This window comes from Ornithorhynchus anatinus, chromosome 8 (assembly GCF_004115215.2).
Source record: "Ornithorhynchus anatinus isolate Pmale09 chromosome 8, mOrnAna1.pri.v4, whole genome shotgun sequence".
Lineage (NCBI taxonomy): Eukaryota > Metazoa > Chordata > Mammalia > Monotremata > Ornithorhynchidae > Ornithorhynchus > Ornithorhynchus anatinus.
This window is the reverse complement of record NC_041735.1, coordinates 36,051,773-36,068,850: the sequence shown is the minus strand read 5'-3', so window position 1 is coordinate 36,068,850 and position 17,078 is coordinate 36,051,773. Positions and strand designations below refer to the sequence as shown.

The 17,078-nt window shown below is 47.0% G+C and overlaps 1 protein-coding gene across 1 annotated transcript in view; it reads left to right on the top strand.

Annotated features, from left to right (window-relative positions):
* The window catches only part of STARD3NL (STARD3 N-terminal like), a 44,261-nt gene extending 29,065 nt beyond the window's left edge, over positions 1–15,196 (top strand). Inside the window, exons 4-9 of the mRNA XM_007666134.4 lie at positions 336–413; positions 1,152–1,205; positions 1,335–1,452; positions 7,719–7,817; positions 12,745–12,833; positions 14,720–15,196. Coding sequence (XP_007664324.1) covers positions 336–413; positions 1,152–1,205; positions 1,335–1,452; positions 7,719–7,817; positions 12,745–12,797 — 402 coding nt within the window. The 3' untranslated portion in view covers positions 12,798–12,833; positions 14,720–15,196. The remainder of the gene's footprint in view (positions 1–335; positions 414–1,151; positions 1,206–1,334; positions 1,453–7,718; positions 7,818–12,744; positions 12,834–14,719) is intronic.
* Positions 15,197–17,078: the final 1,882 nt, after the last annotated feature.

Here is a 17,078-nt window from a genome sequence, read left to right as displayed (position 1 = left end):
TCAGAGAGAGACATGCACAGCCTGTGAGAGAGACAAAGAATGAGACTGTGAGACAGAGAGAGGGAGAGAGAGAAACTACTTATAAACCCTACTGGTAAATTTTACACCCAAATAATGGAATATGGTCTCCGCATTCTTCTGCTGAGCATTTTTCTCAAACTAAATTCTTCTTGCTTGAGGTGGTGGGTTGGGGGGGATGTGTTTGCAAATATTCAAATGTGGTTATGTATCAGATTATGTACATATATGCATATTTCCCCAAAGATACACAAAATCTAGATTATGATCCATAACTTTATTACTCTTTTGAGAAATTAATTTCATTGTTTTTACAGCTTTTGGCCGTTTTCCGATTTAAAGTGTTAATATTTGCATATGCACTGTGCAAATTGCGCCATTGGTGGGCAATAGCGGTAAGTGAATACAACGCTGTAGTCACGTTCTTGGAAAACTGGGTTTTGGAAAACCGCATTCCCTGGGTCAGTGAGATCTGATCAAGATCTCAAGACTTTTCACATTTTGGGCTGGTAATACCATAGCCTCTGGCTAGCAAGTGACCGGTCTTGTAACATTTGTGCAATGAGTCCCACGTGTGCAGAAGTTCCCGAGTCCCCACTGGGACTACAAGTCTCGGAAGTCCTGCAGGAAAGAGGTTGGGCCTGACCAGATGTGAGAGCGTTAGCCGGTCCACCCTCCTGGGATTCAGGATGGATCGTTTTGCGCCCCAGATTTTCAACCTGTCGGGGGGGAAAGGGGAGGGTCTCCTCCCTTCTCATTTCTAGGGATCAGGGCCGTGAGGAAAAGAGGTTGGAGGTGGTAAGTTCATAGCAAACAGGTGGTAAGCAGATGGCACTTGTCGGGTTGCAAATATTTAATAAGTTCCAGAAGAGTTTAGATTCATGAATGGAAGCTCTGTAGCCAAGGATAGTAGTGGGAAACAGTAAGGGTCGATCCCTGCTGCCCCGTTGAAGAAAGAATACTGGGCTGGGTGAACTGTTAGCCTGAACGTAGCCTTGCTTATGTTCTTGACCCAGGAATGCACATATTAGTTATTTACATGATTTAAGTTTACTTCGGTTGTGCAATTGCTCCTATGTCAAATCTGGGGCTTAAAACCTGGTTTCAACTGAACTCAGTCTCTTCTCTTTTAGTTGACGACAGCAGTGACCAGTGCCTTTTTGTTAGCAAAAGTAATTCTTTCCAAGGTAGGTGCAACAGCGTTCTCATAAATTCCATTTTTCAAACGAATTTGCCGTTGGTTCATAGAAAAATCTGCTTTCCGGGCTAAAGGGTTTTTTCCTGTCTTTGATTTTGTTGTTTTTTTTTTTTTAAAGCTCTTCTCCCAAGGTGCTTTTGGATATGTGCTGCCCATCATTTCATTCATCCTGGCCTGGATCGAAACCTGGTTTCTGGACTTCAAAGTGTTGCCCCAGGAAGCTGAGGAAGAAAACAGTAAGTTCATCTACCATCATCTTAGCCTCCTCAGTGATCAGTGTTCACAGCTGTTTCATTGGGGTTCCACAGAAGGAGGAGGCCTATTCCCTTTTCTTCTCCCAGAGAACCCCTCAAATAGTAGAAGCTGTTAGGTAACCTGTGAAGGAAGATACAAACGAGAGATTGAAGGAAGAGTCAACAGTGGAGTAATAGTTATAGTAAAAATTGTAGTGTCTTTCTTCCCCTTTCTTCTGTAAGCTCATTGTGGGCAGCAAACATTGCCTAACAATTCTGTTGTACTCTCTCAAAGTACAGTTAGCTTACAGTAGTCTAGTACAGTGCTCTGCACTCAGTGAGCGCTCAATAAATACCGGTGATGACGATGATAGTAGCAATAATAGTGAAGCTCTTACTGTTTGCAGAGCACGGTGCTGCTCAGAAAGAATATGCCGAAGGGAGTTGGACACCGTCCTTGAGCCTTAAGAGGCTCCCAGTCTTAGACTACAAGAGGGGAGAGGGGATTGATGACAGACCCATAAGGAACAATGAAACTCAAAAGCAACAGAAAAGACAAGGACAAATACACAAAATAAGCCCCAAAATGAATAGAGTACAGTGCCTAGAGGATCAGAATTTCAGGATCCCTGTGAGTTAGCTTCTAAGACGCAGATGCTTATTTTGGTAATTGTAAGACTCGCCTGCTCCAGTAGACATTAGGGTAGGAAGATGACTAATAACTGAGATGTTAATGATGTTAAATGAGATGTTCATCCCCTTGATTCTATTTATTGCTATTGTTCTTGTCTGTCCGTCTCCCCCGATTAGACTGTAAGTCCGTCAAAGGGCCGGGACTGTATCTGTTACCGATTTGTACATTCCAAGTGCTCAGTACAGTACTCTGCACATAGTAAGCGCTCAATAAATACTGTTGAATGAATGACTGGCTCTCCTGAGACAAGTGTCAGTTAAGTGTGAATTTCCTAATTTTTCTACCTGTGTCCTCCTAGCAGCAAGGAAGACTAAGAAAACATATTCAGGGGCAAGTCAGTGAATTATGCGTATTTACCAAGCTGGAGTGATAGCAGTCCAAACAGTTCACTATTTCGAGGTTTTAAACCCCACTGATGATAAGAGAAAATATGAAATGGCAAATTGGCTAAAGGTTTAGGAGAGGAACTAGCCAAAGATCAAAGCTAGTAAATGTTCACTATTCGGCTGCCATTTGCTTCTCCGAGGTAGCTACCGAAGAGTGATTTCTTCTGTGTCAGAGGTTTAAGTGACTGGGTTAGGTTATGGGGAGCTGGCGGGGGGGGGGGGGGGGGGGGGAGTCACTCTGTGACTTTTGAAGAAGCTGTCAATCTGCTCTGAACTCCGGTACAGACCCAGTCTTGGAGCACTGACTGGGTGAGGTATGGCTAGGAGGGCAGGAAGGCACTTACTAAGTGTCAAGTACAGTCCTAAGCGCTAGGGAAGATAAAAGATAATCCGGTCCCACATAGGGCTCACAGTCTAAGTAGGAGGGATAATAGGTATTGAATCCCTGTTTTGCAGATAAGGGAATTGGGGCACAGCAAAGTGAAGTGACATGCCATGGTCACACAGCAGAGGAGCAGCCGAGCTGGGATTAGAATCCAGGACCTCTGACTCCCAAGCCTGTGCTCTTTCCACTAGGCCACGCTGCTTCGCCTATTGGCAGCTCCTTAGAAGAGGTGGAGAAAAAGCCCACCCAATTGAGAGGATACCGGCTTTGGAAAATATCTGCAATAAGACAAGACCGTGAGAATTCACAGTGAGCTTCAGTGTGAGAACAGAAGAGGGGAGACAGGGAGGTAATATGTAGGGTGCTATGGAACTGGGGTGAGTATCAGAGTATACTTGTGTCAACCCCAGCGCTTAGTACAGTGCCTGGCACATAGTTAAGCGCTTAACAAATACCCCCGTCATCAGAGTGCTTTAGAGTTACATGGCCAAGGCCAATGGTGACTCACCCATCTCAGGCCACCCCTCCTCTTCTTTCATCTAGCTATGGGATGTTATCTCTCTCCTTTGAGTAACGGTCTTCTAGAGAGCTATTAGTTTCTCTGTCCCTTGAACTTCATTGCAATAAGAATCCTGTTGAATCCAGGATCTACAATTAGCTTTTGGCCAAGAACTCAAACGGGGCCGTTTCATCCCCAGAGAACATGACGGAGAATAAAAATATCTCTGTGGCATGGTTTGGGTCTGGCGTGCTCCAGTTTCATGAAGGAATCTCGAAGAAAACAGTAGGCGGAAGAAGAAATAGTGGCCAGAGGGACGGCCCTCCCCTTCTGCTTTTACTCTGTGACGTCTCTGGGATTTCTAAGGGCAGTGTGGCAGAAAGAGAGTGACAGCTAGACTGATAGTAACTCGTTCCGAGCTGCCTAAACAGTTCCTAGTCAGCAGCTGGAACGCAGACCTGGGGAAAAGAAGAACCGAGAGTTGAGTGGTCAGATGACTCGAACTCTTAGAGTGCCACGTCAGGCAAAATATTCGAGATGTTGGCGAGACTGAGGGAAAATGGGAAAGGACATCAAATAGAAATTTGATCTAGCACCTGTTGCTTGGGAAACATCCCTTGAAGCTTAGAACCTCTAAACAAAAACTCATGGACCCCAGACCCAAAAGATCTTCGGTACGTGATGAAATCAAGTCTTAAATAGCATCTGAGGGGACCATTTCATCCTGGGAACCGATAATGTTAAAGCTTAGTGGCATACCAAAGTGAAGGCTTTCTTCATTACTATTAAAATTTTCTGAAGGGAACAGATATACTCCTGCCTGTGATGCTCTAGAAATGCATGTTCAGTCACTTTTGTGCAATTTAATACCAATCTTGTTTTCTGCTTGCTTTTTTTTTGGCCCAATTTTTTTTTCTGGTACTTGCTAAGCACTTATTATGGGCCAGGCACTGTACCAAACTCTGGGATAGATACAAGCTAATCAGGTTGGACACAGTTCCTGTCCCCCATGGAGCTCACGGTCTTAATTCCCAGTTTATAGATGAGCTAACAGAGGCTCAGTGAGGTGACTTGCCCAAAGTCACACAGCAGACAAGTGGTAGAGGTGGGATTAGGCCTGTGCTCTATCCGTTAGGCCGTGCTGTTCCTGTGCTAAGTTGCAGTGAGAATGTTTGCAGATTTCTAAAAGTAAATCTCTTCTCTTAAAGACTGGAGAAGGAGCCTAGAAATAAAGAGCCTGGTTCTTGCAGGGTGTAAAGTTTTTTCTTGGTTGTGTGTTCCACCCTCTGTGGGGCCTGGGTGTGGGACTACCTTAAATTCATTCTATTGTATTTATTGAGTGCTTACCGTGTGCAGAGCAGTGTACTAAGCGCCTGGATACTTACTAAGTGCTGAGCACTGTTCTAAGCGCTGGGGTAGATACAAGGTAATCCAGTTGTCCCACGTGGGGCTCACCGTCTTAATGCCCATTTTACAGATAAAGTAACTGAGGCACAGAAAGGTTAAGTGACTTCCCAAGGTCACACAGCAGACAGCGGAGCTGGGATTAGAACCCATGTCCTCTGAGTCCCAAGCCTGGACTCTTGCCACTAGGCCAGTAGGAACCTCACCAAAGAGCCCGGGCTTGGGAGTCAGAGGTCGTGGGTTCTAATCCCGGCTCCACCGCTTGCCATCTGGGTGACTTTGGGTAAGTGACTTAACTTCTCTGTGCCTCAGTTCCCTCATCTGTAAAATGGGGATTAAAACTGGGAGCCCCACGTGGGACAACCTGATCACCCCCAGCGCTTAGAACAGTGCTTTGCCTGTAGTAAGCGCTTAACAAATACCACCATTACTTCTCTACTACAATCCAGCCCTTACACTTCACTCCTCTAATATTAACCTTCTCACTGTGCCTCGATCTTATCTGTCTCGCCGCTGACCCCTCGCCCACATCCTACCTCTGACCTCTCTCCTCAAATCTGACGATTGCTCTCCCCTCCTCCAAGAGGCCTTCCCTTGATTAAGCCCCCCCTTTCCTCTTCTCCCACTCCCTTCTGCATCTCCTTGACAGCACTTCTGTAAACCTCTATAGTTTTTATATTGTCTGTCTCTCTCTCTCCCCACCACCTCCCGCCCCAGACTGTAAGCTCATTGTGGACAGGGAATGTGTCTGTTTATTGTTGTACTCTTCCAAGCGCTTAGTACAGTGCTCTGCACACAGTAAGTGCTCAGTAAATACGATCGAACGAATGACCGTACAGGGTTTTGCAGCAATGTCTGCTTCATAGGTGCGGGACCTGGCCCTCTAATGACCTGAATGAGCCAGTGCTTCTCTCAGTGCTCAGCGTTTGTTCAGGGAGTAACTTCAGTCCCTGAGGGAAATGGGCTTCCAGTGTCTAAGTTCCAGAATTCAAACAGTTGGGGTTTCTCAGTACTTCGTAATTCAAAAAATATACAGGATTGTCTTGGTTTTCTGTGGCTTCTTACTCAGAAACCTAAATACATATCTTTAAATTATGAATGACATATCCTCAAATTCATATTAATGTCTGTCTCTCCTAGTAGGCTGTAAGCTTGTTATGGGCAGGGACCATATCCACTAATACGGTTATGCTGTAGCCTTCTGAGCACTTAGTATAGTGTTCTGCACTTAGTAAGCTCTAAATAAATACCACTGATTGATTGATAGCTCCAAGCCCTTATCAGTCAGTAACTCATTTTATCCTCATATCAGTCTTTTTTTAATGGTGCATGTTAAGTGCTTACTATGTGCCAGGCACCATACTAAATGCTGGAATAGATACAAGATAATCAGGTTGGACCCAGTCCCTATCTTACATTTGGCTCACAGTCCAAATTGGAGGGAGGAGGATTTAATCCCCATTTTCTGGATGAGGTAACTAAAGCCAAGTGAAATGACTTGCCCAAGATCTCACAGCAGACAAGTGGCAGAGCCGCGATTAGAACCCAGGTCCTCTGGCTCCCAGCCCTGTGCTCTTTCCACTGGACCACCCTACTTATTAAGTAGGGAGGGCAGGTGGTTTTTTCCACATTTGCCGTTAAGAAAATGGAGGCCTTGTCACTGACTTTCCCAGATTCAGGTGTCGGGGTGTAATCCAGAGCCCCTTTTTTGGGTTCAGTGTTATTCCTGCTAGACCATTCCTCCCCCGGGCTCTTTCCCCCTTCCCTCCCTGCCCCTTCTCAACCTTTTATTGGATGCACTCTTGCATTTCTTGATTCCAGTCAGCTCTCCAGAAAACACTTTGGAATAGTAATGTGGAGTGTCCACGATGATTGTTTGATTTTTACGGGACTTTTCAACAGTAGTTTCCTTTGGGTTTCAGCTTCAATTCAATAAGGAGACTTGGGCAACACAACTCTCAGAGAGTTCCGATGAGCTCTCAGGAGTTTCTGAGCCTTTTGTGAGGCTCCGTTAGGGAAACCTGACTAATATTTGAGTTCCTCTAAGGCCCCTGTGCTTGGTTCATTTACATTTCGGCTGCTTACTGGGGATCCACTGTGGAGCAGTGTAGTTTAGGAGAAAAAAATACGGGCCTGGGAGTCCGAGGACCCGGGATCTAAGCGCAGCTCTCCGAGTTGCCTGTTGTGTGACTTTGGGCAAGTCACTTGGCCTAGTGGATAGAACCTGGAACCGGGAGTCAGAAGGACCTGGGCTCTAATCCCAGCTCTGCCACTTGTCTGCTGTGTGACCTTGGGCAAGTCACTTCACTCTTCTGGGCCTCAGTTTTCTCATCGGTAAAATGGGGATTAAGGCTGTGAGCTCCGTGTGGCAAATACTGTGTTCAGCCAGATTAGCTTGTATCTACCCCAGTGCTTAGTACAGTGCCTGGCACCTAGTAAGTGCTTAACAAATGCCATTTAAAAAAATCCCTTTTCTCCTTAAAATTAGACTGAGAACCCACTGTGGGACAGGGCCTGTGTCTGATGTGATTAGCATGAATTTTCCCCAGTGTTTAGGGTTTTGTCACATGGTAAACTGTTAACAAGTATCAATAATAATTACAGATCTCAGGACCCTATAAGCCATCCCACCAAATGGCAGGAGGAGCTTGCATTCTTGAATTAAGGAGAACTTAATCAGTTACTATGAATTAGTCAAGTATGTGAGAGGGAATGTTTGGTGAGCTCTTGTTTTGAAGGGAAGAAAGTCCCAAATCTTTCAAAACCCAAACCCATTGCCTCTTAAGCTTGCGTGAGTACGTTCAGCCCCATTACATATCTGCACCCCTCTTTACCACCCCTTTCTTCCAAGGAACGTCCGATGACCACACATTTACTGGTGTCTGTGACCTTCTCTTCCAGGGCTCTTGATAGTGCAGGACGCTTCAGAGCGGGCAGTTCTTATCCAGCCCGGAGTGCTCTCCGATGGACAGTTTTATTCCCCTCCTGAATCTGAAGCAGGTAAGACTCCAATTTCCTGCCCGCCCCTGCTGCCTTTTGGCCGTGTCTTAACGCCCGCTTCCCGAGGGAGGACTTCCAGAACAGACCCAGGGGTTGTGGCCTGGCAGAGCCTCACCTTGAGAGAAACTCACACTGGAGTAGTCGCCTTGTGACTGATGCTTTGCACACGTGTGTAGGCTGTTTGTTACACCACTTCGGCCTGATATATCCAGATAGGCCCAGCACTGCAGCCTGGTGTATCCCAACAGGCTTGGGTTGTCAGGATATCATGTCCTAATTTCCCAACAGCGTTTGAACCAAAATACCAAATGTGCATTATGCAGACCCAAATGCAGGGTGATGCAGCAAAAATGGCAGTGAACGACCAGACGGGACACAGTAGGGTAATGCCGAGGATTCCTCGGTGAGGGAGGAGCCTTGTTTGCATCATCCCACTTGTTCTTCTTTGGGAACTCTGCAAGGAATCGGAAATGTTTGACTATAATCAGTCAATCTGCCAACCAGTTGTATTTATTGGGTGTAAAGCATTGTACTAAATGCTTGGGAGAGTTCAGTACTAGAGAGTTGGTAGTCATGATCCTTGCTCTCAAAGAACTTACAAATCTAGTGAGAGGGTGTCTATTCCAGTGGAGGAGCTTACAGGGTAGTGGGAGATTTTATATTCTAGTGAGGGAGCTTTCAGTGAAGGGGAGGAGCCTACAGTTTCACGGGGGAGTTTACAATCTACTCGGGGAGTTTTCAATCTAGTGAGGGGGCTTACAATTTTGTGAGGAACTTAAAATCTACCTGGGGCCCTTACATTCTAGAGGAGGAATTTCAACCTAGTGGGAGTAATTTACAATCTAGTGAAGGAGATTTTAATCTTATTTAAACTTCCTGTTGAGAAGTGATGGTTGCCTCTCCCATTGAGCTGCCCAGGTAAAAAGGAAGCTCACATTAAATCTAGGAGGCCTAATGGAAAATAGGGATTTTTTACCTCTTTTTTCAGTCTTTTTCTGTATGGTTCGGTGGGTTGAGAAGCAGCGTGGCCTAGTGGATAGAGCAGGGGCCTGGGAGCCAGAAGGTCATGGGCTCTAACCCCGGCTTCGCCACTTGTCTGCTGGGTGACCTTGGGCAAATCACTTTACTTCTCTGTGCCACAGTTCCCTTATCCGTAAAATGGGGATTAAGGCTGTGAGCCCCATGTGGTTCAGGGACTGTGTCCAACCTGATCAGCTTGTGTCTACCCCAGCACTTAGTACAGTGGCTGGCACATTATAAGTGCTTAATAAGTACCACTATTATTATTGATTGCAGTCATACTTTGCTCAATATAATAATAATGTTGGTATTTGTTAGCGCTTACTATGTGCCAAGCACTAAGTGCTGGGGTAGATACAGGGTAATCAGGTTGTCCCATATGAGGCTCACAGTTTTAATCCCCATTTTACAGATGAGGGAACTGAGGCACAGAGAAGTTGTGACTTGCCCAAAGTCACACAGCTGACAGGTGGCTGAGCTGGGATTAGAACCCATGACCTCTGACTCTTAGGCCCGTGCTCTTTCCACTGAGCCACGCTGCCATACTGAGAGTGCCGCGGTGGATACAAGCAAGGCGGGTTGGACGCAGTCCGCGTCCCATGTGGGGCTCACGGTCTCAATCCCCGTTTTACAGATGAGGGAACTGAGGCCAGGAGAAGTGAAGTGAGTTGGCCAAGGTCACACGGCGGACAAGTGGCGGAGCCGGAATTAGAACCCACGACCCCCTGACTCCCAGGCCCCGTGCTCTAGCCACCGTGCCGTGCTGCTTCTCCTTATGCCACCTTGTGGTTCCGAGTAGTGTCTGTTCAAGACTGAGGAGAAAATCTAGTGTCAGCAAAATTCCACTTGGGGGCTCTCGAACTTAAGAAATAGCAAGAGTCGATGACAGTCCCAGAATTTTGGTATTTCTGTCTCCAGCTGGAACTCTTTTGTTTCTCTAGGCTTTATCACTTCCACGCCCCCCAAATGAGACCAATTCTCATTTCATTCATTCATTCATTCAATAGTATTTATTGAGCGCTTACTATGTGCAGAGCACTGTACTAAGCGCTTGGAATGTCCAAATCGGTAACAGATAGAGACAGTCCCTGCCCTTTGACGGGCTTACGGTCTAATCGGGGGAGACGGACGGACAAGAACAATGGCAATAAATAGAATCGAGGGGAAGAGCATCTCATTAAAACAATAGCAAATAGCTCTCCTGTGTCTTCTCCATTCAGCGGTATTTATTGACCACACACACTGGAAAAAATATAGAATTTTTTCTCAAATGGGAAAAATGTAGAATTAAACAAGGTCCCTGGCCCCATAGGAGCTAATAGTCCAAGAATAAGGTGGGTTTGGAGGACAATGTGTTGGCAGTGGGAACATAAGGAAAGATTGAAATATAAAACCAGAAAGCATAAAAATTGGGCAGTGATAAATTGTTGCCCTCACTGTCTCTCTCCCATCTCCCTGCTTACTCTGATACTTCTTTCATTTCCTCGCTGGTTGTCCTTTTCCTCGTCTGTCCCTTCCTTCTCCTCTCTCCATCTCCCAGTCCAGCTTTTCCTTGCCCATCCCTCTCCTTTGCTCATCCTAAATCTCTCCCTCTTTTCTCCCCATACTCCTGTCCCTCTGTATTCTCTTCCCCTTTGATTATTCTTCTTTCTCCATCTCCATTTGCCTACCTCTTCCTGACCCCTTAGCCTTACGGAACTCCTGGGGCCTGGATGTCCCGGTTTCCCTGATTCACCACAACTCTCTTGACCTCTATATCATCATCCATCGACATAACCATAATAATCGCGGTATTTATTAAGCAGGTGCCATGTGCCAGACATTATACTAAGCCCCAGGGTTAGATAAGAGATAATCGAGACACAGAGCTCAAAGCCTAGGGGAGAGGGAGAACGGGTATTATTCCCCTTTTACAGATGGGGACACTGAGTCACAAGAAAGTGACTTGCTTAAGGTCCCAGAGCAGGTGAGTGATGGAACTGGGGTTGGAACCCAGGTTCTCTGACTCCCAGGCCCTTGCTCTTTCCATGAAGCCGCTACCCCTGAGCTACTATGGACCCGGTCCCTGCTTCTTAATATTCTGCATTTCTCAGGGCAGTGGGGGAGATCGAAGATGGGAACTGAAGTCTAACCTATAAAGAGAAACCAGTAGAAGAACAACTTCTGCCGATAAAAATCTTAATTGATCTTATAAGCCGTTAGCTTAAGAGAAATCCGGTGAATGGAGAGCTAAATACACTCAAACACTGACTCCAGGAACATTTTTGAAAACCCAAATCAGGAACATTTGATTGTGCTTAAACTGCAGGAGGGATCGGATCACCACAGTTGAGAGGCTCAACTCTGAACTGTCCCCCTCCCCCAGGCCTTTCTCGAAAATAAAATCAGTTTATGTTGGTGAATAACATCTGCGGTAGCAGCAGGTGCATTATGAGGTAGGAAACAGGAAATTTGGATTTGGGGCCTCAAAATTCGTCTGAGGGCAGTTAAGCCACACCATGGGAGTCATTTGTTGGAAAACACAAAACAAAACATCACGACTTCATCCCGTAGGTTGCAGTCCTTTGAACAGACCGCAAAGTTTCATGTGAAATTCATGGCAGCAGCTGGGGTTGGAGTGTGAGATCGGATCCCCGGCATGGTTCTCAGCCATTACTCATCCGCCATTGCTTGGCCAAAGTCCATTTGGGGATTCCGGTAGGGAAAACCAATCTTCGAGTGGCCGGGCCTGAGCCGAAGGAGCCCAGCGGGGTGGCACTGCCCTCAGCCTCTGAGGGGACCATCGCCCTGCCCTCTGGGCTCCCTGCGGCCTCTCGGCCGCCTCCAGCCTCTCGGCCGCCTCCGGCCCCAGCTCTGGGCGGGTGCTGGAAACGCAGTGGTCTCAGTGCCGGTGTTTGGCGAGGGGAAGGAGGAAGTCAGTCCGTCAATCGTATTTAATAAGCGCTGTCCTGAACGCTTCGGAGAGTACAGTATAACAGATATATTCCCTGCCCACAGCGAGCTTGCAGTCTAGTGGGGGAGACAGACATTAATATAAATAAATTACAGAGATGTACAGCAGTGCACGGTTCAATTCTAACCCTTAAAGTCCTCTCGGGTTCCCAGACCATGTCCCAATATGGCACCCCGGGGAAATCTCACTCCCCTCACTGGCCCTGACCCCCTCTGCTCCCTCTCTGATTATTCTTGCAACTAGCCCTGTGTGCGTTGGTGATGATTACCTATTTGTCTGCCTCAACTTCCCTTTTAATAAACTCTTTGAGGGTGCGGTTCTCTTCCCTCACACCTACCCAGCCACCTTCTACAGCGGAAGCTGTGAACGCTGAGAACACTCGAGGAATTCTTGTGGAATGACAGACTGATTTGGGGAACAGCCCTCCTCTAGAGGAGATGAGCTATTTAGAAGAGACGGATTCTGAAGCGACTTTTGTCTTAACCTCCCTGGGGGGATATGGTTCTCCCCAGTCTGGGCGGAAGAGAATCCAGGGAAAAATAAGACTCACCCCTCGAAAACAAAACCGTCTCATGCGCATGTGGTAATCATTGCATTTTCAGTACAGGTGAACTCTCACCGCCAGTGGTATTACTTTTTAATGCAAAGGATCCTCGATAATATCGCTAATTTATTCATATTAATGTCTGTCTAGTCCTCTAGACTGGAAGCTCGTTGTAGGCAGGGAATGTGTCTGTTATATTGTTACATTGTATTCTCTCAAGTGAGTACAAGTAAGCTCCCAAGTAAGTTACAGTGCTGTGCACACAGTAAGTGCTCAATAATTGCGACTGATTGGTAAATGTTTTTGCTTGTATCTAAGTATCACTATGAAAAGTTATTTTTCTTTAGTGGCAGTCGATATATTTAGGCCAAACATTTATCATCTGCTCCCTGATTTTGTTTGTATTGTAGGATCCGATGAAGAATCTGAAGAAAAGCAGGATAGTGAAAAGCCAGTCCTGTGACATTCTGTGAATCGTGCGTGCTCTTAACTAATAAAAGTAAGTGTTGAAACTGAAAGGGGAAGCCCTAGAGTGGTTAGCAGGATGTCTTGCCATCCTGAGTTGCTAGATACAATAAAAATTATTATTTTATATTACAATATAATAATTATTCTATCAACTCGGGAGAAGCAGCATGGCATGCGAGTCAGAAGACCTGGGTTCTAATCCTGGCTTTGCCACTTGTCTGCTCTGTGACTTTGGGCAAGTCACATCACTTCTCTATGCCTCAGTTTCCTCATCTGCAAAGTGGGGTTGCAAAATGAGAAGCTACAAGGCCTAGGAGAAAGAGCATGGCTGTAGGAAAATGGGGATTCAATACCCGTTCTTCCTGCTACTTAGACTGTGAGCCCCGTGTGGGACAGGAACTGTTTGACCTAATTAACTTGTAACTATCCCAGCACTTGGAACACAGTCTGACATGTAGTAAGCGCTTAACAAATACCATTTAAAAAAGTGGGGATTCAATACCCGTTCCCCCTCCTATTTAGACTGTGGCTCCCATATGAGACCTGATTATTTTGTATCTACCCCAGCAATTGGCATAAAGTAAGCACTTAATGAGTACTACTATTATTATTATAATTATTAGTTATGGCACTGAGTGCTTGCTATGTGCCAAGCCAGATTATCAGATTGCACCCAGACCCTGTCCCACGTGCGGCTCACAGTTGAAGTAGGAGGACTTTTAAGCAGGAATCCATCCATCAGTAGTATTTATTGGGCACCTCCTGTGTAAAGAGAACTGGGCTAAGCTCAGTTTGGGAAAAGGCAGTCATGGTAAAGAGATCTCTGTGTCTTCATGGAATTTACAGTCTAATTGAAAAGACAGACACATTTACAATAATGAAGCAGAATGGCCTAGTGAAGTAGAAGGGAAGTTGAGTGGCCTAATGGGTAGACTTTGGGAGTCAGAAGGACTTGGGTTCTAATCCCAGCTCTGCCACTTGTCTGCTGCGTGACCTTGGGTAAGTTACTTAACTTCTCTGTGCCTCAGTTACCTCATCTGTAAAACAGGCGTTAAGACTGTGAGCCTCATGTGGGACATGGACTGTGTCCAACCTGATTAATTTGCATCTACCCCAGAGCTTAGTAGATACCGGCTAATCGTCACAGTCCAAGGACTGATAAGGGGAAAAGCACCAAAAAACGGAAAAGTAAGCTACTGTTGCTGTATGCTTTAGCATTCTATATGGAAAGATGTTATGTTTCTCTATGATATTCTTCATTCTATTCCAAAAATATGGATAATAAATTTATGGTATTTTGAGTATTAAGCGCTGGAGTAGATATAGGTAGCTTGTGTCTACCCCGGCTTTTAGTCGGTACAAGTTAATCAGGTCGGACGCAGTCCCTGGCCCACGTGGGGCTCGCAGTCTAGTCAGATGTTGAATCTCCATTTTTCAGATGAGGAAACTGAGGCACAGAGGAGTGAAGTGACTCATCCTAGTTCACACAGCAGGCAAGTGGCAGTGCTGGATTAAGACCCCACGTCCTCCCGGGCCCGGCCTCTTTCCATTAGGCCACGCGCCTTCTATTAACAACATTCTTCTAGTCTCCAGAATCACAAAGAGACAGTGTTTCAAAGTCTTGTCGCCTAATGAACGAGGCTTTCCGGCGACATTAGCGGGGAGGAGGGTTTGATTAGTCACAGCGATTCTTGGTAAAACCGAACTCCTCATTCAGCCAAGGGAAGTCGATAAAGCCTTAAAGCCCCTGACCAACCCCACACATCCGTCCGTGGCTGCTGCGATGAGGGAACGGGCATTTTCGGCTACGGGCAGAGAAGGGTCACGGCGGGAACTTTGATTCAGAGCCTTGTGTGCCTTTCGTTTCCGTCTGACCCTTGAGCCTCCCTTCATCCTCTCTTCGGGTTTCTCTCGCAGAGCAGAAACCCACACCGGAGACCGGATGGGAAGGAGTGGAATAAGGGAGAAGTGAAACGGCACCGTTTGAGGGTAAACTGGCGGAGCTGCTCATCGAGAACTTATTTATTGTATTACCTCACGGATTCTTTACCACGTCCACGTATGTATATTAGCCTGGCTGTGGCTGGTGAGATAATGTCATGGTCCATTCTATATTCAGCGAGGCTGAAACCGATCGTCTGATGACTGGAAAGTCTCGTGCTGTCCTCCTGCTTAATAGGCCCAGTAATATAGCGAAGTAACACTTCTTCTGTACCATGCAGGTGCGTGTAACACGTCCTGGGGTTGACTAAATGAAATCGTTTTTATTCATGACTCATGTACGTTTGATTTTCTTTTTTTTAACTCCCCTCATTTCCCCCATTTGTGTTTTTTATTCCGACTTGCTCTTTGTACAGTTGTAAAAAGTGAATAAACGACAACATATCAAGGTGGGATTGAGTTCACTGTGTCCTGTTTTGCATTCTCCACACAGTGATGAGAAGCAGCGTGGCCTAGTGGAAAGAGCACAGGCCTGGGAGTCAGATGACTTCTCTGCTTTCCCATTTCTCTGCTGTGGGACCTTTGGCTAATCACTTGACTTCTCTGTGCCCCAGTTTCCTCTTCTGCAATACGGGGATGGAATACCTGTTCTCCCTTCCGCTTAGGCTGTGTGGGACAAGGGACTGTGTCGAAACTGACTGTGTCATAGCTGTCCCAGCATTTAGCACAGTCCCTGGTACATAGTAAGCACTTCACATACCATTGATTGACTTAACAAATGCTCCAGTCGTTCACTAAAGGTCCACCAGGCCTGCACGGGGCAACCACATTTTGGAAGAGAATTTTGAAAGAGAATCTTATCTGGGGCTCAAGCGTTTGAAAGACGAACTTGACAGCTCAGACCCGATGAGACTTGTGAAATCACTGTGCAAGTCGACCAGCAGTTTTATAGCCACTAGCCCCCGCCTCCAAGCCCGTTCCAGGACTCAGACACTAGCCCTGGGGCCTGATTGACGGACAGTAATAATAACCACAGTGATGGTATTTGTTAGCACTTACTATGTGCAAAGCACTGTTCTAAGCGCTGGGAGGGATACAAGGTGATCGAGTTGTCCCACATGCGTCTCACAGTCTTCATCCCCATTTTACGGATGAGGTAACTGAGGCACAGAGAAGTGAAGTGACTTGCCCAAAGTCACACAGCTGACAAATGGTGGAGCCGGGATTAGAACCCGTGACCTCTGACTCCCAAGCCCGGGGAGTCTTTCCACTGAGCCACGCTGCTTCTCTAAGAGGCCGACAATGAGGCGGCCTTCCGGTCTCTCCACTTCCCCAGCCTCGCTGACCTCTCTCCATGCCTCAGTCCTGGGGGACCCTGAGGGGGAATTCCCCGGGCGGTCAGGCAGAGGTAAGTTAAGCCAGACCACAGAGCTGCTAGTCCTCGAGCCCCAGCCAGTGGCCCCGTGGTTGCCCAGCCACGTAGAGGCCCGGCAGGACACGGTCATATGACAAAACTCCCCGTCTGCTCCAGCGCCACCGTCTCAGAGCTGGATTGCAACCTAAAGTCATAAGCTCGTTATGGGCCGGGAACATGTCCGCTAACTCTGGTGCACTGTACTCTCCTAAGCGCTTAGTACAGTGCTCTGCACATTGGAAACGCTCAGTAAAGAACATCGATTGATTGAAGAGCATAACCCTTTGTGCTGGCTGGTACGTCGGACGCTGTCAACCTTCGTGTCCTTGGGCAGGGTCCAGAGATTGTTTCCACCCTGCCTCCGGGTGGCCCTGGGCAGACCCAGTCCTGCTTGCTTGGGAAAATGAAGAGCCGTTGCTGAAAGGAAAGTCTCCAGGCTCTATGCATCACTTGGTCTTCCCAGCTGAGTCAGTCTCCTTGAAGAGAACAGCGCCCATTGGCATCTTCTGTCAGATCTCAGCCTGAGGCGCGTGGTAACCGATCAACGATCCTTTCCCTTCTCTTCCCCTCAGATCCCACTATCGTTCCTGGGAGCAGAGTGGAGAGATCTCCCCTCAGAGCCCGGCACTGTGGGAGGGGCGGAGAGAGGGAGACAGATTTAAGCCCCGGTCATCAATATCCAACCCCTGTTGAGCGCCCACAGAGAGCTTGGCACTGCGCTGAACGCTGGAGAACGGCTCTAGATACGGAGCCATGTAACGTGCATCCGGTCAGCCTCAGGGAACGTCCCTGCTGCTTCATGCCTCGGGGGGAGATTCTGCCGCTCAGTCCTCCTGCACTTCTGTAAGAGTGTAAAATAGCCATGTTTTCTTTCAGAAAACATTGGTCAACTTAAGTTGTCTCTATGCAAACTGCTGACGC